We start from the raw sequence: 26,178 nt of genomic DNA on the forward strand, positions 1-26,178 counted from the left end.
AAGCAACTAAGCTTTATGAGCTATTTTTTTTTCTTTAAAGAAACTGTTCAATTAATACTTTGAATGGGTAATACATGCATGTAGTTTAAGTTAAAAAGCGCGAACTTCAGAAGGTACAAAAGACTATTGAATTAGAATCCAATTTCCTCTCCATCTAGGTCTCCTCCTGGTGCCATTCACTCAGGCAAACACTGTTAGCAATTTTCTGAGCAACTCAAGAGGCTGACGAGGCTCCTGTAGCCGACAGGGAGTTCTGACCCAGGCTCAGAGAGAGAGAGCGTGAGCGCGCGTGGGTGGGTGTCGCAGGTGCAAAGTCCTCACTCACTAGGGATCCTGAAGCAGCTCCTGCGCTGCCAGCCACGGCTCCCTCCGCGTCCACGGGGCCCGCGCGGTTCGCCGCCGCCTGGTTCTCGGACATACCGCGCGGGCCCCGGCGGCGGCCACGGCCTCGGCCACGGGCGCCCCTAGAGGACGCGGTGACTCGGCGGAACCCCGCGTGCGCTGCTCGGCGCCGCGGGCGGATGCCACCGCGTCCTCGCGGGCAGTGATGTGGCGCCTCTGCGGCAGAATGCACCCCGGGAACAGCAAGAGGAATGAATCCCGAGAAGGCGTCGCCTGGCCGGCAGCCCCGACAGGCCGAGATGGCGGTAGAGAAGGCCGGGAACCAGTGGGAGCGGCGCCAACGCCCAGGCCCAGGATGCAGAGATTGCACCTCTCAAGGATCTTCCTTTGAATGATGAGCATGTCATCATCCCTGCCTGGGATGCAAACAGTGAACAGCCTGCGTTCACCGTTCGGTGGAGGAAGGAGAGACGCAGAAGGGGCCAGGAGAATCTGAAACAGAATGAGAAGATGTCTTGGCGTTTAATTCTGCTGTTACTTTACCTGAACCAAGAAAACCACTGGTACCTCTTGATTAGCCGATGGACGGCAGTCTGAGCCACCACACACTACGGCTTGTCACTTGTATTGGACGATGAAAAGCCAGTGTGCGTTAATGAAGTCCCTGACTAGCATGAGGACATTCAGGTATGCCTTAGGGAAGTGGAGATTAATGTAAGGCTTTAGGGGTCGCATGAAGAAGCAGCCAGACATCACCAACAGTGTGAGGGCCGCCCCGGTGGACAGGTTACCTGAAACAGGAGACGAACATAAACTACAGATGAGACCAGCAGCTGACTGTGAACTACATCATAGGTTCCTTTCATCCATGTCTATGTTGAGAGGAAAACTTCAGCATGTGGGCCCTGCTGTGCTGTTTGAAGAAATTCATCCCCAAGAAGGAATAGTTTGTGAAGTAATAGTAACATTACAGATGACGCTATGCCAAGAAGCAGGTTCTAAGAATGGAACGCCTCGTTCTGAAAGTCCCAGCTTTTGACTTGGCTGCACCAGCAGTAAATCAACTTCTCATCCAGTACTTTCTGCACCAACAGCCTGCAAAATGCAGGGTTGAAAGTTTAGCAATATTTTGGGAGAATGAAGTTTGACAGAGGCTGACCCATACCTTAGGTGTCTGATGTCAGTTATTGCCAGAGAGGCCATTCATCTAACACTCTACCCAGTCATGGGACAGAGCTGGCCAGAATCCTGGGTACAAAAGACTGGACTGGGCCCTGGCCTGTTGGCACAGTGGATAGAGCATTCGCTAGGCACATGGACGTCCAGGTTTGATCCCTCGTCAGGGCACACAGAGAAGCAACTATCTGCTTCTCTCCCCGTCCCTCTCCCACTTCCTCTCCTGCAGCCAGCGGTTGGATTGGTTCAAGCATCTGCCCTGGAGCTGAGGATAGCTCAGTTGGTTCCAACTGTGCCTCTAGTCAGCCTCAAGTGCTAAAAATAACTCAGTACTTGAACACTGGCCCCAGACAGGGTTGCTGGGTGGATCCTGGCAGAGGCGCATGCAGGAGTCTGTCTCACTATCTCCCTTCTTCTCACTTAAAAAAAAAAAAGGTTGTACTTACCCTGGGAAGTCTGAAGCCTTGTCTCCTGAACCTTCACCAGACTACCTCACAGCACCACAGCGCACATAACAGCCAATCAGAGAAAAGTACAAAAATTCTAAGTGTTGCCTGACCAGGCGGTGGCACAGTGGATGGAGCGTCGGACTGGGATGCGGAGGACCCAGGTTCAAGACCCCGAGGTCGCCAGCTTGAGTGCGGGCTCATCTGGTTTGAGCAAAGCTCATCAGCTTGGACCCAGGATCGCTGGCCCAAGCAGGGGGTCGCTCGGTCTGCTGAAGGCCCACGGTCAAGGCACATATGAGAGAGCAATCAATGAACAACTATGGTGTCGCAACGTGCAATGAAAAACTGATGATTGATGCTTCTCATCTCTCACTATTCCTGTCTGTCTGTTCCTGTCTATCCTTCTTTCTGACTCTCTCTCTCTCTCTCTCTGTCTCGGAAAAAAAAAAATTCCAAGTGTCGCCTAATAAAGCAGTGGTGCAGTGGATAGAGCGTCAGATTGGGGCACAGAGGACCCAGGTTCAAAACCCCAAGGTCACCAGCTTGAGCACAGGCTCATCGGCTTGAGTTCAGGGTTGCTAGCTTGAGTGTGGGATCATAGGTATGACCCCATGGTCACTGGCTTGAGCTTAAAGGTCACTGGCTTGAGCAAGGGGTCACTCACTCTGCTGTAGCCCCCCCCCATCAAGGCACATATGAGAAAGCAATCAATGAACAACTTAAGTGACACAACAAAGAATTGATGCTTCTCATCTCTCTTCCTTCCTTCTTGTCTGTCCCTGTCTCTCTCTGTCTCTCTCTTAAAAAAAAAAACACACACACACACACAAAAAAAAACCCGAGTGTCATGGTGTCTTCCTCCTCAAACCACCAGAGACTCTCCATGAGTAACAGTGATAGACAGCCTTCATTTTCTAAGATTTAAATTACTCAGTGTCTATGGCGTACAGTTTGTATCTTGGGTTTGAACCTTACAATTATTTCTGAATGCAAAAGTTATGGTCAAGTACAAATTAGGGTATCTATTACATTTTTAATTTTTTTTTTTTTTTGTATTTTTCTGAAGCTGGAAACGGGGAGAGACAGTCAGACAGACTCCCGCATGCGCCCGACCGGGATCCACCCAGCACGCCCACCAGGGGCGACGCTCTGCCCACCAGGGGGCAATGCTCTGCCCCTCCGGGGCGTAGCTCTGCCGCGATCAGAGCCACTCTCGCGCCTGGGGCAGAGGCCAAGGAGCCATCCCCAGCGCCCGGGCCATCTTTGCTCCAATGGAGCCTTGGCTGCGGGAGGGGAAGAGAGAGACAGAGAGGAGGGAGGGGCGGGGGTGGAGAAGCAAATGGGCGCTTCTCCTATGTGCCCTGGCCGGGAATCCAACCCGGGTCCCCCGCACACCAGGCCGATGCTCTACCGCTGAGCCAACCGGCCAGGGCCACATTTTTAAAATTTTATTAGGAGACATTGGTTTGCAAAACCATATGTTTCAAGTGTACAATTCAATAAAACATCAGCTGCACACTGCATCACGTGCCCACTGCCTCGAGCAAAGTCTCCTTCCAGACCCATTTCTCCCCTTGGCCGCCTCCCCTGACCCCTATGCCCCTCTCCCTCTGTTGTCTGTGTCTATGTGTGCTGTACATATGTCTTGTGGATAATCCCTTCATCTTCTTTCATCCAGTTCTCCCCCACCCCGACAGCTATCAGTCTGTTCCATGTGTTCCTGCCTCTGTTTCTGTTATGTTCATCAGTTTATTTTGTTCATTAGATTCCATATATAAGTGAGATCATATGGTACTTGTTTTCTCTGACTGGCTTATTTCTTTTTTCTTTTTTTTTCCCCAAGTATCACAATGTTTATTGATAGATACAAGTATATAAAATCAGGGCATGAATATGACTTGATAAATTAAGTAGACTTAATTTCAATACTATAATAAGAGGGAGCAATTCAAATGCTCACCATTTGTTTCACATCCACAAAAACCACTTCTAGGGCATTAACGATCTCTCAAAACTGATCGGTTTTTTGCAAGTAAACCATGTTTCTTTTTAAAAAGACTTGTGCACTTGCTCAGGCTCAAGGATATTAAAATCTAGCACATAAAGCCCATTACTAGAGGTAGAAATACAGGCAATATACTATTACGGCAACAACCATCAATTACAGTTAAGAATTTTTCTGTAACAACCAAATGGATAATCAAATATTGCAACAACTCAAGTATTACTGAGCAAAGAGTATCTCTACAGTATTCAGTGTTGCTAATTCAGTTTTCTTTTTTTCTTTTTTTTTTTTTTTTAATAAGCTGGAAACAGGGAGAGACAGTCAGACAGACTCCCGCATGCGTCCGACCGGGATCCACCCAGCACGCCCACCATGGGGCGACGCTCTGCCCACCAGGGGGCGATGCTCTGCCCATCCTGGGCGTCGTCATGTTGCAACCAGAGCCACTCTAGTGCCTGGGGCAGAGGCCACAGAGCCATCCCCAGCGCCCGGGCCATCTTTGCTCCAATGGAGCCTTGGCTGGGGGAGGGGAAGAGAGAGACAGAGAGGAAGGCGCGGCGGAGGGGTGGAGAAGCAAATGGGCACTTCTCCTGTGTGCCCTGGTCGGGAATCGAACCTGGGTCCTCCTCACGCTAGGCCGGCGCTCTACTGCTGAGCCAACTGGCCAGGGCCGCTAATTCAGTTTTCTAACTTAAAACAGCCTATGATAACTGGCAGCAAAGAAGATCCTTGCAATAGACTGCCTTCTGCTTGAGAACTTAGGATTGTAAGTATTGCATGCTGCTAATATATATACTATCTAAACATTAAAGATACTCCTAAGCCTGACCAGGCGGTGGCGCAGTGGATAGAGCGTCAGACTGGGATGCAGAGGACCCAGGTTCAGGACCCCAAGGTCACCAGCTTGAGCGCGGGCTCATCTGGTTTGAGCAAAGCTCACCAGCTTGGACCCAAGGTCACTGGCTCAAGCAAGGGGTTACTCGGTCTGCTGAAGGTCCATGGTCAAGGCACATATGAGAAAGCAATCAATGAACAACTAAGGTGTCGCAATGCTCAACAAAAAACTAATGATTGATGCTTCTCATCTCTCTCCGTTCCTGTCTGTCTGTCCCTGTCTATCCCTCTCTCTGTCTCAGGAAAAAAAAATAATAAAAAAAATAAAAAATAAAGATACTCCTAAAATATTTGATGGTAGACTATGATTAAGTCATTACACTACAAAAAAATCCTTATGCAGAAGGAAATCCTAACTGATGTGCTTCTGCTTTAAATATTGTGAAAACATTACAGCGGAATGAATTTTCGCAGTGGTTAGGTCAAATGCAGTTACATCATAGCAACAGTATGTTTTGCACAATTTAAGGCTTTGGCTGGTTCTTTAGTCAGCTTCTTCCTCTGATTCTTCTTCTTCAGCAGTTTCTAGCCAGGTTAGCCACTGATTCACCTGGAACAAAGCCTTGCCTTTCCCTGGAAACTCTTGGGTTATATCTTCTTTGCAAGCCAAGAAAGATTCTTCTTCAATAATTTCCATGTCATAGAAGTGAACAAAAAAAGCGGAGTAACATGCCTTTTGGGAAGTTGCTGTGGTAACAGTGCCCCTGAAGGGCATAGAGGGCCCTGACTTATAGATCAACGTGATCGTGAAGGACCTTCTGCATTACCGGCTTGAAGGAAAGAAGCAGTTGTTTTTCCTGCTCCAATGGTTCTTTGGAAGGAGCAGAAGAAGAATCTGTTTCATCACTGGGTGGGTTTACTTCACTAGAAATATACTGTAGGAAGCTAGTCATTAAGATGTTCACGGCCCTGGCCGGTTGGCTCAGCGGTAGAGCGTCGGCCTGGCGTGCGGGGGACCCGGGTGCGATTCCTGGCCAGGGCACATAGGAGAAGCGCCCATTTGCTTCTCCACCCCCACCCCCTCCTTCCTCTCTGTCTCTCTCTTCCCCTCCCGCAGCCAAGGCTCCATTGGAGCAAAGATGGCCCGGGCGCTGGGGATGGCTCCTTGGCCTCTGCCCCAGGCGCTAGAGTGGCTCTGGTCGCGGCAGAGCGATGCCCCAGAGGGGCAGAGCATCGCCCCCTGGTGGGCAGAGCATCGCCCCTGGTGAGCATGCCGGGTGGATCCCGGTCGGGCGCATGCGGGAGTCTGTCTGACTGTCTCTCCCCGTTTCCAGCTTCAGAAAAAAAAAAAAAAAAAAAAAAAAAAAAAAAAAAAGATGTTCACAAATCCTTTATCTACATGAAGTTTGGGAGAGATGTTATCTTTAATCCACTTATACATGGTTTGAGGGGATGGATCCAACTTTATTTGCTTCAACAGTTCCTTTTCCAATTTGAGGAGTGGGAATAAGAAACTCAGTCCCTTTCCTTCCAAAATCTCCAACATACGATCCTTATTTTGATCTATTTCTGGGAGCATTTTCTGCATATTGACCTTGCTTTGTTGAAAAAGTTCTGTTAACCACTCTCAATCTTGTCATTTAGCTAGTTGCTGAAGACAAAGTAAGAATAAAATCAAATGGGTGCCACTTTCCAGGGGTTGAGCCAGTTCTGAAATGCTCACCAGCTCTGTAATGATGGCACGAGCTGCAAACTGTGCTAAGTATGATTTCACCAAGGGGATGTCAACCTCCAGTTTGGGGCACTGGTCCAATACATTCAGGAAAGCCTGCATGAAATTGTCACTTGTGGCTATCCCTTCCTGTTTCAGTAAACTGATCAAAGAACTTGCTTTTTCTTTATCTTCATCACTTCTGTCTAGTGACAGGATGATCACTTTGCTTAACATCTCTGGAAGGAAGTGTTTAGGAGCCCTCATTTCTCTTACACCATTGACAGCTTCATTTGCATTTGCACTATTCAGATATTCAGTCACGGCCTTGGCCGGTTGGCTCAGTGGTAGAGTGGCCTGGCGTGCAGGAGTCCTGGGTTCGATTCCCGGCCAGGGCACACAGGAGAAGCGCCCATCTGCTTCTCCACCCCTCCCCTTCTCCTTCCTCTCTGTCTCTCTCTTCCCCTCCCACAGCCAAGGCTCCATTGGAGCAAGGTTGGCCCAGGCACTGAGGATGGCTCCATGGCCTCTGCCTCAGGCGCTAGAATGACTCATGTTGCGACAGAGCAATGCCCCAGATGGGCAGAGCATCGCCCCCTGGTGGGCATGCCGGGTGGATCCTGGTTGGGCGCATGCGGGAGTCTGTCTGACTGCCTCCCCGTTTCCAACTTCAGAAAAATACAAAAAAACAAACAGATTCAGTCACAACAGTTTCAGTTAGTTTAAGAAGTTCTTCCTTTGAGGGCGGTGGCTTTTTACTGGTCTTGGCAGGCTTTTCTTGAATAAGTGGTGGATTAGTTTTGAGGCCAAGCTGAGGTGTCTGTCCCAGGGGTGGTGTTTGAGTGCGTGGTGGTTGTGCACTAGGAAGAATCATAGTTATCTGGGGCTGAAGCTTTGGCACTTGATTTTTATTCATTAGGAATGACTGAGCAGGCCTCCGGCTAATCTCATCTGCATTAAGCTGTCCTTTCTTAGAAAACTGAGGTGGCATATCCTCGACTGTCCTTGCAGCTGGGATAAGAGTCCCTGACTCTGGTTATGGTAGAGCTGGCTTAGCCCCTGGCTTTTCATAAACTTGCCTCCCATCTCTCCAAACTGTGATTGTGTGGGAGGCATGATGTGTCCCCCATGGCCATTAAAGAGTTTATTTGAATGGTGATGCCCCACAGTGGGTGAAAATCTATCCTGGATAACTCCTGGACCAGTACCAATTCCGCTACCTGGCATTTGTCCAAACATATCAGCAAGTCCTCCAAGTGGGTCCCTGTCCATTTTCATCCTAGGTGGCATGAACAGTTCCTCCAGAAAGAAGCCACTTCTCATCCCTTGAGCCATAGGTGCTGGAATAAACACTCCTAAATCTTTTACTGCATCTTGATGGATTTGATTGATCGTCTTTGGTCCATTGTCAAGAAAAGCCTTGTGAGTGACCCAATGGTGATCTCGCGGCTCTACAGTACAGTATCCTGCAGCAGGAAACGAATCCTTGCTGGCAATTCCTTACTTAACATCAAGGAACACATTCAGGCAAAGTACTGATCCATTAAGGACTTGGCTCGTTCATGATCTAATAATCTAGGTCCCACTGTCCTCATTATCTGACAGAGGCACTCCAAATCCTCTCCCATATCTTTGAGTTGGACTCTCTTCTTCTTTTCCAAAAGTGTTTTGATGCCCTTATGAAGGACAGATTCGTGAATAAGATCAAGTTTCCAAGTTCTCCAGTGAATCTGATGTTCCCCAACATCTTGATCTTAGCAATGGCTCTCTGTTCCTCCTCCTTGGGGAGGAGGGGATTCTCACGCTTATCATAGACATCAACATTTCTGGTTCGGTTTTCAAATTCATCTTGTAATTTGGAAATTAGGAGGCGTCAGAATGTTGTGCTTTGCTTCTGTCCTGGTTGACCCTCTGCTGCTGGGCCATCAAAGTTTGGTGCATCTTCTGCTAATCGCAGACATAGCCGAGCATACAGTGAACTATACTTTGGCTCTTCTGGGGCTTTGTCCACAATCTGCAGTGTGACCCCTTTAAGGATGAGTTTAGACTCTACACCCACATTGAGGAGCTCAAGGCATAGCTTGTCAAACTTTTCAGGAGTAAGCTTATTTAGTATGCCTCTTACTTTCCTGAAGATTGCATCACGTCGTTCTTTTCCATTTGCGGAGTTGTTTGCTGCGGAGTTGTTTGCTGTGGAGTTGTCATCTCATCTAGTGCTTCGTGCAGGAATCCACTTCTGAGCGTTTTGCCCTGGGGTTTTCCCCAGGAGCTCGCTGTTGCCAGCAGTCTTGGGATAGTGCTGAGGGGCACCCCTACTTTCTCCTCCGCCCCGAAGGAGCACCAAAAACGAGAAGCACCCCCTTCTGCAATCGCACTCTCCACTTTGGCGGCTTGACAACGAAGAATCTTCAAAAGAGTGATACTAATGGATGGGGTGGGGAGGGATGGGCACAGGAGAAATGAAAACCCTTCACCGAGAACTCAGCTGCCACTGCAGCTGCCTCCTCAGGGTCCGGTTGCCGGGACGCGGAAGGAGGGGAAGGGGAACGGGAAACAAAAAAGGGGGCGGGAAGGGGGAGGAGGGAGTCCGGACGGCTGGAAACTCTCAGCTCAGAGAAGTTGCGGCTGCAGCCACTACCCGGTACTCCCCGCCACCTCCACAGACCTCCACCTCACCGCTGGCTCTCTGACTGGCTTATTTCACTTTGCATAATAATCTCCAGGTCTATGTTGTCACAAAATCTTACAAGTGGTAAGATTTCTTTCTTTTTTATGACCACATAGTGTTCCAGTGTGTAAATGGACCACAATTTTTTTATCCACCCATCTACTGATGGGCGCTTGGGCTATTTCCAGAGAAGTTAGCTATTGTTAAGTAGTGTTGCAGTGAACATAGGAGTGCATATACTTTTTCAAGTTAGTGTTTCAGGTTTCTTCAGATATATTCCAAGAAGTGAAATTGTTGGGTCATAAGGCAGTTTCATTTTTCATTTTTTGAGAATACTCTATGCTGTTTTCTACAATGGCTGCACCAATCTGCATTCCCACCAACAGTGCACGAGGGTCCCTCTTCTCCACACTCCCATCAACGCTTGATTGCTGTTTTATTGACAGTAGCCATTCTGACAAATGTGAGTTGATATCTCGTTGTGGATTTTATTTGTACTTTTCTGATGAGTAGTGACATTCAGCATTTTTTCATGTCTATTGACAATCTGTGTGTCCTCTTTGAGAAGTGTCAATTACTTTTTAAATGTTTTTAATTTGTATATCTTTTGTATATGTACTATCTTAGATATGTGGCTAATTTTAAGTGGTTTGTTAAGGTATTAATGATGCCAGGTGTCAGGATAATAAGACTAAGAATTAATAAATTGATTTGGAAGAAAAGAAGAAAAAACACCTAAGAATTTTTTTTCCTAAGAATTTTTTATAGACCTTATTTAATTCTCTCCTCTCCACTAATGTAGGTAAAAAGAAGTATTGTATGGCTGAATTTTAAGTTTGCTCAGACGAAAAGTGGTAAGCTTTCTTCTTTTTTTTCTTCTTTCTATTTTTGGCAGTATTTACTTACTAGCTCATTGGATTCATACAACAAATTACATTAAATTTGTCTGAAATTGCAAATTTAATAGGAAAAAAGTAGAGAGACTCATGGAGACAGTAATAATTAGGATACACTTCTTTTCAATTTTTTTTTTTTTTTTTTGTATTTTTCTGAAGTTGGAAACGGGGAGGCAGTCAGACAGACTCCTGCATGCTCCTGACCGGGATCCATCTGGCATGCCCACCAGGGGGCATTGCTCTGCCCATCTGGGGCATTGCTCTGTTGCAACCAGGGCCACTCTAGCGCCTGAGGCAGAAACCACAGAGCCATCCTCAGTGCCCGGGCCAACTCTGCTCCAATGGAGCCTTGGCTGCCGGAGGGGAAGAGAGAGACAGAGAGGAAGGAGAGGGGGAGGGGTGGAGAAGCATATGGGCGCTTTCTCCTGTGTGCCCTGGCCGGGAATCGAACCCAGGACTCCTGCACGCCAGGCCGACACTCTACCACTGAGCCAACCGGCCAGGGCTTCAAATATTTTTTTATTGATTGATTTTACAAAGAAGAAAGGAGAGAGAGAGAGGGAGAGAGAGAGAGAGAGACAAGAACATCAATCTGTCCTGTGTGTGCCCTGACCAGGGATCACACGAGCAACTTCTGTGTTTTGGGACAATGCTCTAACCAACCAAGTTATCCAGCCAAGGAAGAATACACTTCTTAAAAAGTGAAAAAAAAATTACATTTATGTCAACAGTAAATGCACTCTGTAGATAACTTTTATTAGTGGGTTTCTGATTTTTTCTCTTCTTTAAGCAATTATCATCTATTCACATGATTCTTGGAACTCCACAGTTACAAATTTGCCTTAATTATGAAGTAAAAAGGTAGGAACTACTTATCTCTAGGGGTCAATCCTGGGTGTTATAAAATAACAAAGTAGCAAAGATTAAGGCTGCATAAATACAATTTCTTTTTATGAAAGCTACCCTTTTTCTTGGCCATTGAATCCAGACACATCATTTAATAAATGTGCTTACTAATTCATAAATTAAGAGAGCTTGAAACACAAGCTCCATTATTGCTGTGCTATAAGCCCTCCTGAAATGTCAGTGTTGATGTTTTTAATGTTTAAAAAAATTCCTTTATTGAAGGCTAGGCTCAAGGTGGCTTCTGGGTACTGTTTCGATTTCTATTCCTTTGCTCATTAGCAAGCTTGAACATTTTCTCAAACACATTTCTCACGAGACACTTGCTTGTCCATTTTTTGAAAACTGTTTTTATAGTCTTTGGAAAAGCTAAGTTTTCAATAAGTTTTGAAGGAAAACATAAATGACAGCTATGAAATTATTGTGATGATGACCATTTAATAGAAGAGAGAAAGAAGGACATTCAGAGAGATCTGTCAGCTAGCTTCATGATCGGTATAGTAACTGACAGGACAGGGGCCTGGTAGGTACCATTAAACCTGCATACATGACAGAAATAAGAAGCAAAGGGCTATGTATTAAAAATTTTAGGCCCTGGCTGGTTGGCTTTGTGAATCACACATCGGCCTGGTGTATGGACGACTCAGGTTCAATTCCCGGTCAGGGCGCACAAGAGAAGCAACCATCTGCTTTTCTTTCCCTTCCTCTCCCCCTTCTCCCCCTCTTCCCCTTCCACAGCCAGTGGCTCAATTGGTTCGAATGTTGGCCCCCAGCACTGAGGATACCTCCGCTGGTCTGAGCATCAGCCTCAGACAGGAGTTGCTGGGTGGATCCTGGTCGGGGCGCTTGTGGGAGTCTATCTCCCTTCCTCTCACTTAAAAAAAAATTGTTTTTAATGTACATACCTTAAGAACCAACAAGTTCAATTCTTGAGGTTATGTTTTATACCCCAGAGAAACATACATGAACATAGGATCCATTTACAACACTCTTTATAGGGTGAACAATTGGAAACAGTTCCATTTCAGCAAAAGGGGAAAGTTAAATATTATATACATGCTGTGAAATACTATGTAGCAGTTAGAAAGTCTGAGTTGAATTAGAGGGACATGTACTAAGACAGAAAAAGCTACATATTATTGAGTGAAGAAGCCAGTTTCAGAGCATTGCATATAATGTGGTACCAAGTTATGTAAACAAACCACAGGAAGAAACGTTGGTATCATGTGTGTATATAATAGCATAGAAAAAGGGCATAGGAAGATTTAGACTGGGCAGAGGAACTGGCCAGAATTGGTGCCAGTGGACTGAGAAGATTTTGCCTTATTCTATAATGTTTTAAGAGAGGAATAATTCATAATGACAGGGTACTGGTGTATCATTTGCAGAGTTAAAATTCCATCGAAGCCTTATTGAAAGAGGAGCACAAAAACATTTGTAAAGAAACAAACGTTTCTTTCTGTCCTTTGTTTACATAACTTGGTATCACATTATGTGCAATGCTCTGAAACTGGCTTCTTCACTCAATAATATGTAGCTTTTTCTGTCTTAGTACATGTCCCTCTAACTCAACTCAGACTTTCTAACTGCTACATAGTATTTCACAGCATGTATATAATATTTAACTTTCCCCTTTTGTAGGAGGCGTCTGTTACTGGTTTCTGTAGCCGTGCTGTTGTCAACACGGGCACAGCTGGCTGCAGGAAGCAGAGCTCCGCTGTGCCCTTCTGCCGAGTTGGGAAAGGCCAAGGACCATTCGCCCTGGAATTAGCCCCAAAATACAGGCTCCTTTGGGCATTTACTTTGAAGAGAAAGATTCAAATTGAAGTCAGTAGAAAAGAACAGCACCTTTGTTCCTACATTTGGAAGGAAAAGAAACATCCATGCCCAGTCAAACCCAAAACGAGAGTTGGGCAGGGACCGGAGGCCAATGACCCCAGGTTGCTCACAGTCCACAACAGTCTGCTCACCGAGGCCTGGTCTGGCTCCCAGGCTGCGGCACATGGACCCCTCGAAGAGGGGTGAGTACATGAGCCTTTCTGGAGAAAATGTCGTAGCTTTCATCAGATATTTAGGGCAACTTTTACCCCAAAAGGTTAAGAACCACTGCATTGAGTGCTTCCTTGAGTAGCATGGGCATGTAAGAGCTCCATTCCGAGTCTTTAATGCAGACTACAGGGAATTTTGAAAATCTTAACATCCATTCCAGCATTAAAGGCACTTTTGCTTTTAATCTAGTTGGAGAACCAGTTGTATAGATGGAGGGCTGCTTGCACAAGTTTCCTGCCCCCTCCCTCCCCCAGGTCTCTCACCGCATTGCTTGCAATGCCACGGCTTTGCCTTAAGATCTACCGTGCTGCCTGACCAGGCGGTGGCGCAGTGGACAGAGCGTTGGACTGGGATGCCGAGGACCCAGGTTCGAGACCCCGAGGTCACCAGCTTGAGCGCGGGCTCATCTGGCTTGAGCAAAAGCCCACCAGCTTGAACCCAAGGTCGCTGGCTCCAGCAAGGGGTTACTCGGTCTGCTGAAGGCCCACGGTCAAGGTACATATGAGAAAGCAATCAATGAACAACTAAGGTGTTGCAACACGCAATGAAAAACTGATGATTGATGCTTCTCATCTCTCTCCGTTCCTGTCTGTCCCTATCTATCCCTCTCTCTGACTCTCTCTCTGTCTCTCTGAAATAAATAAATAAATAAATAAATAAATAAATAAATAAATAAAAGATCCACCGTGTTAACGGAGGTGGCTTGTCATCCACTCTGTTCTGAGTGTGCCACAGCTAAGCCTCAGGCAGACTGGGTGACTTGTCCAGGGTCTCCCCCCGCCCAGCAGGTGGCAGGGCTGGCTGAAGCCCAGCACTACGCACACACTATGGTGCATGCACCCTGCGTTCTTCTGGTCTCTGGTTTCGTGTGTGTGAGGGTGAGACCACTGGGCTCACAATGCTAACGGAAGCCTGGGTGCCAGTGTGCTGACTTCCTGAAGATGCCTTTCAAACCACGGGGCTCCCCAGTCCCTGGGACTGTCAAGTGTGACGTGGCTAATGTCACACCCTCCAGATCCCCAGCTCCTCCTTATTAATTGTGCTCCCTGCTCTCATTAGTCAACTCGTGTGAAAATAGACAGCTTAGGGGATCACAAGCAATGCTCCCCAGTTTTATGAAAACTCACCTCAAATTCTGTTACCTGGCACATGACCAAGCGTAGTTCTGTGTGCTTGTGACTTGCTTTCAAAGGCCCTAGAACCCGAGCTTCACCGGTGGAAATGTAGGTGCCCAGGCCAGACCTGTGTATAAGCCTTAAATCACACTTTTCACACCTGCTCCTGAGAAATGAAGTCTCAGAACCACATTCCTGAGATTTGCAAAGTTCCCCTCTATTCAAACGTGCCCCTCCCCCCACATCCCTCCAGTCCCCCTATTGAAATGTGTTCCTGTCCCACACGTACCTCTGACTCTCTGCCCTCTATTCACGCCACAGCCCCACTGTGTGCTGAGGGATTGTGTCCCTCGTGCCTTCATGATGTTATATACATGTGTTTCTTCCTGGCTGGCTCTTCACTTGTTTCTTTTATTTATTTATTTATTTATTTATTTATTTTTAATTTTTTTCTTTACAGGGACAGAGAGAGAGAGTCAGAGAGAGGGATAGATAGGGACAGACAGACAGGAATGGAGAGAGATGAGAAGCATCAATCATCAGTTTTTCGTTGCGACACCTTAGTTGTTCATTGATTGCTTTCTCATATGTGCCTTGACCGTGAGCCTTCAGCAGACTGAGTAACCCCTTGCTGGAGCCAGCGACCTTGGGTCTAAGCTGGTGAGCATTTTTTATTTTGCTTAAGCCAGATGAGCCCGCGCTCAAGCTGGCGACCTCGGGGTCTCGAACCTGGGTCCTCGGCATCCCAGTCCAACGCTTTATCCACTGCACCACCGCCTGGTCAGACTTCATTTGTTTCTAAAAGAAAACTCAGCTCCTCTTTGAAACCCTCCCTGCTCTCCCAGAGAGGGAGATGGAGGCTTTTCTCCTCTCTCACGTGGCACCCTGCCCTGGAGTTGCCTGGGGACGTGTCCAAGCTCCCTCAGGGTGAAGGGTGAGCATTAGAGGGAAGGGCGTGTCCAGTTCCAGTGACAGAACTGAAACATGGCAAATGTGAGACAGTCAGGTGGCATGCAGTGAAACTGAAAAGGTTTAGCTGGAAGAATTTAAAGAAGGGACTATGGACAGCGGTGGGCAGAGTGACGAAGGTCACAGGGGTGGTGCAGTCCTGGAAGCAAAAGCAACAGAAGGAAGCTATTACCGCCCTGGGTTCAACGGGGCCGGGGGTCAGGGGTGCAGCCTCCAGAGCTGTAGCCAGAATCAAAAGAAGGAAGGATGGGTGGGCAATGCCGTGATCCTGCTGGTCTTCCATATCCAGTTTCCTGCCAATAATATGTACAAGCTGAACCTATACCCACGCCAGGAACCAGCAACCCCACGCCTGGGTTTTAATCAAGAGAAAGCAGCACAAACGTGTACCAAAATATATAGAAAAGTGCTCATAGCAGCCTTGTCTTTTTCTTAATAGCCATCAGCAGTAGAACTATTAATTTACACAATGACATGGATGAATTTCACAGACACAGTGCCAAGCAAATAAAGCCAGACATAAAAGAGAACATCTCATATGATTCAATTTATCTGAAGTTCAAGAGCGTGTAAAGCTAATCTGTGTAGAGGTCAAAATAGTGTTGTTGCTGGAGGGGGTTGGAGGGTGGGGAGCACTGCCGGGAAGGGGCGAGAGGGAACCTACTTGGTTGTTGCAAATATTCTTTATCCTGATCTAAGCTGCTTACAAACATAAAAATGTTATGAGTTGTACACTAAAGAACTGTGCACTGTATCATATGAATGTTATTCTGCAGTACAATTGTTTTTCATTTTTTAAAAAGTCCACCAGTGGCCCTGGACTGTTGGCTCAGTGGTAGAGCGTCGGCCTGGCGTGCAGGAGTCCCTGGTTCAATTCCCGGTCAGGGCACACAGGAGAGGCACCCATCTGCTTCTCCACCCCTCCGCCGCGCCTTCCTCTCTGTCTCTCTCTTCCCCTCCTGCAGCCAGGGCTCCATTGGAGCAAAGATGGCTCGGGCGCTGAGGATGGCTCTATGGCCTCTGCCTCAGGTGCTAGAATGGCTCTGGTTGTAACAGAGCGACGCCCCGGATGGGCAGAGCATCGCCCCCTGGTGGGCGTGCCAGGTGGATCCAGGTAGGGCGCATGTGGGAGTCTGTCTGACTGCCTCCCGGTTTCCAGCTTCAGAAAAATACAAAAAAAAAAGAGTCCACCAGTAAAAATAAATAAATAAATATAAAAGTCTACCAGTGGCTCTCTTTAATGAAACCAATTAGAAACCAAAGGGCAAGATGCCTCTAGTGTAGGGGTCCCCAAACTACAGCCCGCGGGCCACATGCGGCCCCCTTAGACCATTTATCCGGCCCCCACCGCACTTCCGGAAGGAGCACCTCTTTCATTGGTGGTCAGTGAGAGGAGCATAGTTCCCATTGAAATATTGGTCAGTTTGTTGATTTAAATTTACTTGTTCTTTATTTTAAATATTGTATTTGTTCCCGTTTTGTTTTTTTACTTTAAAATAAGATATGTGCAGTGTGCATAGGAATTTGTTCATAGTTTTTTTTATAGTCCGGCCCTCCAACGGTCTGAGGGACAGTGAACTGGCCCCCTGTGTAAAAAGTTTGGGGACCCCTGCTCTAGTGCAACCTCAGGTCTGGACAGAGAATGCATTGGGGGTGGGTTGGGAAATAATTAGCATGATGCTCAGTAAATGTTTGCTGAGTGGAATAGCAATCCTTTATACCTTAGTATGAATAAATGTATGGAATTTTTTTAAAAGTTAGCTTTTCTGGAAAGCAATATGAAAATAGGAGGGCCCTGGTAACTTGGGCTGTGGGAAATAGTGGAACACTGAAAGAAATCCTTTGCCTTATTTACAATTCCGCAGAAGATGCCCTGGTTATGAGGTGAACAGTAGCTGAGCTGGTGCCCTTCCAGAGCTCCGTTCCCTCATCAGTGTTAAGACATAACATCTTAACACTGTCATCATAATAAGACATAACATTTGTTAGTACTTGACAGCTTACAATATATTTCAAAAGCATTATCTCATTTAACCCTCATTGAAACCCATTGAGAGTTGCTAAGGAATACTGATCATCAGGAATTATTAGAAATAAAAAAATTTCCCTGGCTGGTTGGCTCAGTGATAAAGCCTTGGCCCAGCGTGTGAAAGTCCCAGATTCAATTCCTGGTCGGGGCACACAGGAGAAGCAACCATCTGTTACTCTACCCCTCTCCCTTCCCCTTCTTGCTCTCTCCCTCTCCCATAGCCATGGCTCAAATAGTTCGAGCAAGTTGGCCCCTGGAGCTGAGGATGGCCTCTCCTCAAGCACTAAAGTAGCTCAGTTGCCAAGCAAAGAGCAGTGGCCCAGACGGGCAGAGAATCGCCTCCTAGTGGGTTTGCCAGATGGAATCTGGTCAGGGCACATGCGGGAGTCTGTCTCTGCCTCCACACCTCTCACTTAATAAAATAAATAAATAAAAAAGCCTAACCAGGTGGTGGTGCAGTGGATAGAGCATTGGACTGGGATGCAGAAGACTCAGGTTTGAAACCCCAAGGCTGCCAGCTTGAACGTGGGCTCATCAGCTTGGGCGCAGGGTCACTGGCTTGAGCGTGAGATCATAGACATAACCCCATGGTTGCTAGCTTGAGCCCAAAAGTCACTGGCTTGAAGCCCAAGGTCACTGGCTTGAGCCCAAGGTTACTGGCTTGAGCACGGGGTCACTGGCTCGTCTGGAGCCCCCTGGACAAAGGTCATATGAAAAAGCAATCAATGAACAACTAAGGAGACTAAAGAGCTACAACAAAGAATTAATGCTTCTTATCTCTCTCCCTTCCTATCTATCTGTTCCTATCTGTCTCTCTCTGTCTCTGTCAAATATAAAAATAAAAATAAAAGAGAGAAAGAAAGAAATTGAGGCTCATTAAAAACAAAACAAGAAAATTAATGGAATGAAAATTTGCCCACAGTCAAAGAATCTGAAAGTAGTAAGGCCCAGGTTCAGACTTAGTATTTCTTGTTTCATCCACTTTGTTCATAAAATACAGAAATAGGATTAGATAGTTACGAAAGTTCCTTTGAGCTTAAGCATCTGTGTTCTCTGTAATGTAGCCCCCAACATGAGAAGCAGTTTTCGTATCAGGTGCTCCCTCTGGCTAGGAGCTAGAGTCCAGCTATCCGTCACCTATACGGTAGTCACCTTCACTCTGGCCCTGGCGCCAGGCTAGGCCAGCCTGCTCTCACCCTAGGAGACAGAGAGCCTTGTGCCTTTTTACAGATGAAGATCTGAGGCTTGGGCGAGGTCACCCTGCTGGAATAAAGTATAAAGCCAGGCTAGGAACCCAGTCTCTGTGCTCCAGACATGCACTCTGCCATTCACCTGCCAGGATTCTGAGAGGACTCCCTGCTTTGCAGAAGGAGCCAGACCAACTGCAGCATCAATCTCATAGACAGCTGCAGGGAGCTGGAAGGTTAGATGCTGGAAGTCCTCTCTCGGGCGCAATGTCAGGGGCACAGGCACGCAGACTCTGTAGTGACTGTGTCAACAATCAGTGGCTGGATTGAGCACAAGATGCTGGGTTTCTAATCTTGGTTGCACTGGAACATAGTAGTTGCTGGATTAAGATGTACTAAGGATGTGAAACGAGAAAGGAGTTTGTGTGAGAGCCAGAAGATGGAAACGTGCCGGAAAGGCACCCTCCCAGCACAGCTGGGCATGCACTGCCTCTTAACCCAATTTCTTTGTGGCCGTCTGTTGGGCTTTAGTGCTGAGCCCTTTGAAACACAATACGCCCTGATCTCTTCTCCCCCTCCAGACACCTCTCTGCAGTGAACCACCCACTTATATGATACAGATTCGCACTTAGGAGCAGGCAGGTAGCTGGCTGGCCTTAACTTCCAGCTAGGGTCTCTTCCCACATATCTGAGTATGGTCCACAGGTGCATGAGGCCTGCTCCACATCTGCCTACTGTGATTCACAGACCCAGGGATTCTGCTCACATCTTTGCTGAGTGTGGTCCACAGACCAGGGATTTTGACATAATCTCAGTCTCAACTACAAACTTGTTTCCCCGTCTGTATTTCTCATTTCACCCAAGGGCATGCTAGCTCTCTGGTTACTTGAGCTAAAAATATTGGGGTTGTCTCCAGCTGCTCCCCTGCTTGTTTGTCACCAGGTCCTATGAAATCTTCCCTGGCTCCATCCTCCTCTCTGCCTACTATCAGTGCCCAGGTCTGACTCGTGGCTTTTTTACTTGGATCACCTACAGGCTTCCCTGGTCCAGTTTGGCCTCTCTGCGCCATCTCCAGAATGTCTTTCTCAGATCTATTTCTGAACAGGTCACCCTGCCACCCTGGCTGGTTCCCCACTGGGAGCAACAGCCGCTGGGTCCTCAAGGCTATGCAGAGTCGGTCCAACACGGATGCCTAACTGGTTCCCACCACGCTCCTCTAGACCCGCCCCCCTCCCCCAACTCCAGCCGGCAGCACCAGACACGCCATTCCTGTCTGTGCCTTTGGTCTTCCTGAAAGCAGTGTGGAATAGTCACAGCCACCCCTACACACCACTCACCTCCCTCATCCTTGTCCCTTCCTGGACACCTATGGACAGGAATCATTACTTTGTTCCCTTTGCAATTTGCATTCCTACATTACTGCTAACATAGCACTTCATTCATTTAGTCATTAACAAGCCTTAATGCCTTCTGACAGCAGAGGCCTTTCTAGGTCCTAGGAATAAGTGAATGAATAGCACCCATTTGCCCTGATTGGTTATTGGTACATGAGAATCACTGTGATCTTGACCTTCGCTGCTCCAGAACAGATCTGATCTCTTGAACCTCAGGCATGGGTATATTGCCTTCTACATAGGGTGTCAATAAGGCAGAACGGTTGGGGAGCTTGACTATAGACTATTAGGAGCGACTAGATCGTTTTTATCTTGTTAGGAGTGATAATGTCTCTGTAGTAGGTATGAGAATGATCTTGTTTCTACAAAGATGCAAGCTGAAGGACTTTATATGAAGGGGTTCAAATAAAAATACACATAAATGACAAACACATATGTCAAAATGGTAACAGGGGTTGGACACAGGCACTGGGTGTAAGGGTGCTCATGTAATGTCTTTATATTTGAAATTTTTCACAATAAAAGGTTTTTTAAAAAAGTGAGTTGAGCCTGACCTGTGGTGGCGCAGTGGATAAAGCGTTGACCTGGAAATGCTGAGGTCACCGGTTCGAAACCCTGGGCTTGCCTGGTCAAGGCACATATGGGAGTTGATGCTTCCAGCTCCTCCCCCTCTTCTGTCTCTTCTGTCTCTCTATCTCTCTCTCTCTCTCTCTCTCTCTCTCTCTGTCTCTCCCTCTCCTCTCTAAAATGAATAAATTAAAAAGTGAATTGACTTGACTGGATTCATTTTCTCATCTATCAAGTTGAGGGTGGGTCTTATGATCCAGCTGTGCTAACAGACAACAGAAATTTATGTCCCAGGGTTCCTGAGGCTGAAAGCCCGGGTCAGGATGCCAGCAGGGTTGGGTTCTGGTGAGGACACTTTTCCTGGTTCTTAGCTGGCTGTCTTCTCACTGTGTCCTCATGTGACAGGCGGGGCTAAGGATCTCTCTGGAGCCTCTTTGCCCTGAGCAACTTAAGCACCCCTCCAAGGGCCTGCCTTCTAATACTATTAAAGTGGGCATTAGGATTTCAATATATGAATGGAAGGTGAGGAACACAAACATTCAGGCCACAAAGGTGTCAGTGGGAAGGGCAGCTAATGACCTCCTAAGGCCCTGTCCAGCCCTAGGAGCTCTGGGCAGGAACACCCCTTCCATGAGCCCTGCAGCTGGGGAGTTCACAGCAGGCCCCTTGGGGTCCAGGATTCTGGAAGGAAATTCCTTTTGGCTTCAACATTTCTGCAAGTCAAACGAGGCTTGTTGGCACCAGGGTCCCCGACAGGGAAGAAGTGTGTGTTTGTTTGTTTCTGTGAGTTCAGTTGAAGAGGAGGGTGGGCAGAAGGGGGTAGGATTTAAGTGACCAAGTCAATGTGCTGAAAGCAAGTTGAATCAGGAGAACCCAGCTTCAGGTCAACGGACAGCTCTCTGGAAACGTGGTTCACAGCAGCACAGTCCCCAGTTGCTGGCAATTCATAGAAACAATCACTTGACTATGTGCAGGAGGGTGTGCACAAGCAAATCTCTATCCCAGAAAGTTTACACCTTTTACAGCGCTGGAGCTTTGTGATTAAGAGCTCTGTTGAATCCCTGGGATGTGCCACCTCCATCCCCCTTCTTCAGAAGTCTAACACAGGCAAAACTGCACCTTCCCATACTGACGTCTGTGCGAGCGGGAGGTGCACAGAGCCTCTTTCAGCCCTGGCTCGGCTCCTTCTCTCCTTCTTTAGGAGAAAGAAAAAGTCCCTGACCTACAGCTGAAAGGTTGTCAATGAAGTCCAAACGGTTCCCTTACCCTCCATTCTGAGCGCCCTGGTTGCCCCTGAATGTCCATGATACAGGACATGATACAGCGGAGGGAACTTAACGCGAAAGAAGTCGAGGAACTTCAAGCGTCCGCGGCAAGGCCCTCGCCTCTGCCAGGAGCTACCGTCTCGGGGAACTGACAGTCAGTCGCGCGTCGGGCTCCCGCCCCAGCGCTGCCTGGGGGTCGCTAACGCGCGCCTCCCTGTCCTCGCCCGCGGCTGGGGTTCAGACAGCACACCCGTCTTTCCACAGCCCAGGCCGTTCCTCCGGGGCTGATGATGGGTCAACTGGCCCAACCTCCGGAACGTGCGAGGCAAACACGGGCTGCCACGCGACCATCCAGTGACCCGTGAAGCGTCTGCGGTTCAGCCTCACCCCAACCCCAAGGGGGCCCAAAGGGTTGTGCGCCCGGGGCGCTCCCGGAGCTGGCGCGACCTTCCGCAACGGCGAGCCCATCGCCAAGGTCCTGCGGGGCGCTGGCCGGGCTGCGGGGCGGGGCGGGGCGGGGCGGGGCGGGGCGGGGCGGGCGGAGCTTTAAGAGACAGCGCGGGCGGGCAGAGGCCGCGCCTGCCGGACCCGAACCATGGAGATGGCCCGGGACTACGCGGGAGCCCTCATGAGGCGAGTGCCGCGCTCGCCAGGCTCAGCCCCACGCTTGAGCCCTGCGACCCCGCGTCCCAGCGCCCCGCTTTCCGGGTGACCCCTGTGAGCCCCTCAGCCCCCTTCCTCTCTGCGCCCTCTGTCCCCCTTCGCCCCACACGCCCCTCACTCCCACGCTCCGCGAGGCCCGGGTCCCCGCACTCACCCACGCCCCTGGCACCCACGCGCGGGCCAGCTGGGTAGACGGGGCCCGGCCCATCGCGCGCTTCTTCCCCTCCTCCCGCTGGCCGCGAGGGACAGGGGTGGCGCGCCGAGTGCGGGGGCGTCCGCAGAACAGGTGACAGTGGTGAGTGCGGCGGTGGCCGCGTCTCTTGCCTTAGCGGCGGACACAGAGGAGGGCGCCGTCCGGGGAGCTTCCACCGTGCGTGAGGAAAGGGCTTGTCGGGGTCCTGCGGTTCGCGGCGGGAGCTGGGGCGTGGGGAGAAGCGCTGGTGGGGATGCGCGGCGGCCCCGGGGCGCCCAGGCTGACCCGTCGGGGCGAGAAGCCGGCCGCGGCTCCCACGCGGGGGGTCGGCGGACCCGAGCGCGCCTGGACGCTGCCGGGCCTCCCTCGCCGAGCCCGCCCGGAGTTGTAAGGGGGATTTGGGGCGAAGCCCTTCCCCGGCTCGCTACGACGTGGCCCATGCAGGAACCCGGCCCGTGGACCGCAACCTGTTTACCCCTCTCCATTCCTTTTCTTCTCTTGGGTTCATCTCACGTCCTGATATATACCAAACCAATCCTTGTTGATAAATCCTAAAAATTCTGCGTGGCAGTCACTTTATACAGTTAAGGGAGACATCATGTTTCTCTGAAGCCTTAAAAATACTTCAAAGAGGATGGAGAAACCTTTGAGTACTTTTAAATGCAGATTTTGGAGATGACGTGTCTTGTGTGTATGGAGGGGGAGGGACATGGTGGATGATGGGGGGGGGGCAGAGGCAGATTTAACGGCAGGTGCACTGGGCATGCGCCCTGGGCCCTGACTTCTGAAGGGCCCCCGCGAAACCCCAACTTTATACTTTTTTCCAATGACACCAAGTTTAGTTTCATATGTGCAATTTTAACATTAATAGTACATAATATTTTTTATTTATTTAAAAATATGGTTAATATGTATTTTTATTTCCGCTGTCTCTCTCTCTCTATCTCTTTCACTCTCTTTTTTAAGGGGCCCAATATTTTCTTCTGCGCCTGGGACCTCAACAGACCTTAATCTGCCTCTGGGAATGGGGAGGGGGGAGAATCACTTTACAAAACTCGTATGACCTATATATAGGCTCTGAACTTGGGTTCTTAAAGGGGTTGTGTGTATTACTCAAGGTTAAAAAAAATCATTGAAATGTAAAGGTGACCAGTCTGGACTGCACTGGCTTTCTCTTTTCAAACGAGAACAAAAACGCAAGTCAAGGGCTGGGACCTGGAAAGGTGAGAAACAGACTTGGTTCATCTCCCCTAACATGGGTTAAGCAGAAAGGTAAGACCCTTGGTTTCTTTCCTGTTTTTCTCTTCTTTCCAGCACCACACACTCTCATTCCCAAGCACAGCAATTGTGAACAGTTTGGAGTGTATCCTCCAAACCTTTCTCCCATGGACCTCCAAACACCCACTCTCCATGTTCCTCGGGGCACTGAGGAGCTGGTGTGCTGAGTTTTAGGGAGGAGTAAGAGGGCAGAGACTCCTGGCTGGTATTGCCTGGAGCAGGAAGAGGAGGCGGCACCTGCAGAATTAAGGCTGACCCTGCCCTTTCACCTGACCCTGCTACAGCATACCCAAATGTATCTGTAAGGTTTCCACAAGGTCAGTGTGTGGTGGAAGCAGCTGGCGTATGAAACAGTGGCAAATTAAATCATAAGGAAATAGCTTATCTTCTGAAACACATTTCTTTCTGGTGTAATTGACTGTTCACTGGGACACACTATTGTTGCAGTTCTTAGAATTTTAGCTGCTTCCAAACTGAGCTGTTACAATTCTTTGGAATCTACTTGCTTCCAAACTAACCAGGAAGAAAACAATCTGTAACTTGACAGGAATACACTTACCTTCCTGGTCCTTCTTTAAACCACTTCCAGGCTGAAGATGTGTGTGAGCCAGGTGACTGCCACATTTGTGATCGTGGTCTTGTGGGCTTCTGTCTCCTCTCAGTAATCCTTAATTTAAACTAGCTAGTACTATATGGCCAAAGTCTGCCTTTTATCAGTAAATGACTGCGTTTTGCCAAGGAAGTAACTTAATCATTTCTTTTTTAAGATCACCTACTGATATAAGCAATTATCAGTTTTAAACCAGTCATTAGTTCATTGATCATCTGTAATCATTAAAGGCCTTAGTCTTCACAAAAACAGCCTGAAGTCTCTTAGCGTAATCTGGACTTCAAGGATGTCCGTGTGTGTGTGTGTGTGTGTGTGTGTGTGTGTGTGTGTGTGTGTGTGTTGTTCCAGACAAAGGCTACCCTGTCTTTGTGTCCCATCAGTGATAACATTCCTGTCAACTCTGAAGTTTTTATACAGCTGATGTATTACATTTTGTGCAAAATAGCTGCTTTTGTAGCTGTTTAGTATATTTTTCCTTTTCTGGAACAAGGAACTCTGGGTTTTGTCTAGCTTCCATTTCAGTACAGATTTTTACCACAGTAACCTTAGGGATATACGCAAGGAACTGAATCTCTTACAAGTAAATTTCTACAGCTCATGGAGACCTCACCAAGGCTGAGGGATACTCCCCAAGCTGTCTTATTTCTCTGTATTTCCATGTTTGCCATCAACACTTCCCTTCTCAGCATTCTCACTGTCACTCCTGGCTTTGGTGATAGTGCCCAGATGACTGATATCCTGCCCCTGTCTGTGCTTTATTGCCCCATAGAGGGTCCCCTGTTTCCACCTAGCAATGAAACGTGGGGTTCCCTCAGTCGTTGCTTTGCCTTGAATAGTTCTTGGCAGTACCTTACCCAGCCTCATAGAGTCACCTCATTACTGCTGACACCAAAATGTTTCTCCCTGGCTGAGAGAGGCCTTGTTCCTCCAGCGCTTTCACAATAAACATCAGCCCATAGGGGGCCGTGTAAAGACACCATCTCATGGGCTACGGGGTCAGACTGTTTTACTGGAGTCAAGTTCACAGCCACGGTCAGTCGGTTGCTTTATTTCATACGTTTTCATAAGTTGAGGACTCCTCACTTCCCTGCCTTGGGGAAAAATTACAAAGACGCTTTGTTTTCCTCATTCTGAAAGATCTGTCCTTTAACAATTTTCAAGATTAATTCTATGAAGTCTGACTTCCCTTATCGTCTTGATTTCTCTGAAACAATCAATTTCCTCGAGCAGCGTAGCTGAACAGGATAATGTGTTTCCTTGTTTTCTCCCTTTTAGGGAGCTGTTCCGCTTCCTCTGCATAGGATTGCCTGTTCTTTCCCAGGAATCCGAGGCCACTGAAGTGTGTGGCATCTGAAAGCAGAATTCGAAGGCTTCTCAATGCTCCTGTTTCAACATTGATATATTAAGAAATTGAGGGGGAAATAGCAACCCATTTTAGGCATTGTGCTAATGGCCAGTGGATTAATATACAGACTGAGAAAAAGTTGGTTAACAGTTGTTCCTGTGGAAAAGAACACAATAATTAATAAATTATAATACAAGAATAAGCTCTGTGTTTCCAGTACTCACAACTACAAACCTACTTTTGCCCTCCCCTGGAATGCTTTGCTCGTGTAGCTAGCTGGTGAATCCGGCTGTTCATTTAGCTGCAGCAGAGAAAGTACTCATATAGTATTTGTTAAACAGGTTTCGTGTATGTAAAATTTCATGTGACTCCTTTTTATGTTGGATATGAGACAGTCTTGATTTTATATAACGGTGCCCATCTAAGCACTCATCCTGTTCCTTGAAAAGAAGGACAGAAGCCCTGGCCAGTTGGCTCAGTGGTAGAGTGTCGGCCTGGCGTGCAGGAGTCCCGGGTTCGATTCCCAGCCA

The 26,178-nt window shown here is 48.0% G+C and overlaps 2 protein-coding genes and 1 pseudogene across 3 annotated transcripts in view; 2 read left to right on the plus strand and 1 right to left on the minus strand.

Moving 5' to 3' along the window:
• Positions 1 to 498: 498 nt before the first annotated feature.
• On the plus strand, positions 499 to 2,858 carry LOC136315062 (cyclin-A2 pseudogene; annotated as a pseudogene).
• A 3,323-nt stretch (positions 2,859 to 6,181) lies between these two features.
• On the minus strand, positions 6,182 to 9,035 carry LOC136315063 (eukaryotic translation initiation factor 4 gamma 2-like; the record flags this gene model as incomplete). The annotated part of the gene is given in 2 exon segments (XM_066246251.1): positions 6,182 to 6,844; positions 7,227 to 9,035. Coding segments are annotated over 2 exon segments (945 nt in total), but the record flags the coding sequence as incomplete, so codon positions are not given.
• A 13,089-nt stretch (positions 9,036 to 22,124) lies between these two features.
• Positions 22,125 to 26,178, plus strand: part of CIDEA (cell death inducing DFFA like effector a) — a 28,804-nt gene continuing 24,750 nt past the window's right edge. The window contains exon 1 of one of the 2 annotated variants that reach the window (XM_066247313.1): positions 22,125 to 22,192. In XM_066247313.1, coding sequence (XP_066103410.1) covers positions 22,155 to 22,192 — 38 coding nt within the window. In that variant the 5' untranslated portion in view covers positions 22,125 to 22,154. Of the gene's footprint in view, positions 22,193 to 22,326; positions 22,593 to 26,178 lie in introns of those variants that run through there. The other variant, XM_066247314.1, reaches the window with a different exon arrangement.

This window comes from Saccopteryx bilineata, chromosome 11 (genome assembly GCF_036850765.1).
Source record: "Saccopteryx bilineata isolate mSacBil1 chromosome 11, mSacBil1_pri_phased_curated, whole genome shotgun sequence".
NCBI classification, from domain to species: domain Eukaryota; kingdom Metazoa; phylum Chordata; class Mammalia; order Chiroptera; family Emballonuridae; genus Saccopteryx; species Saccopteryx bilineata.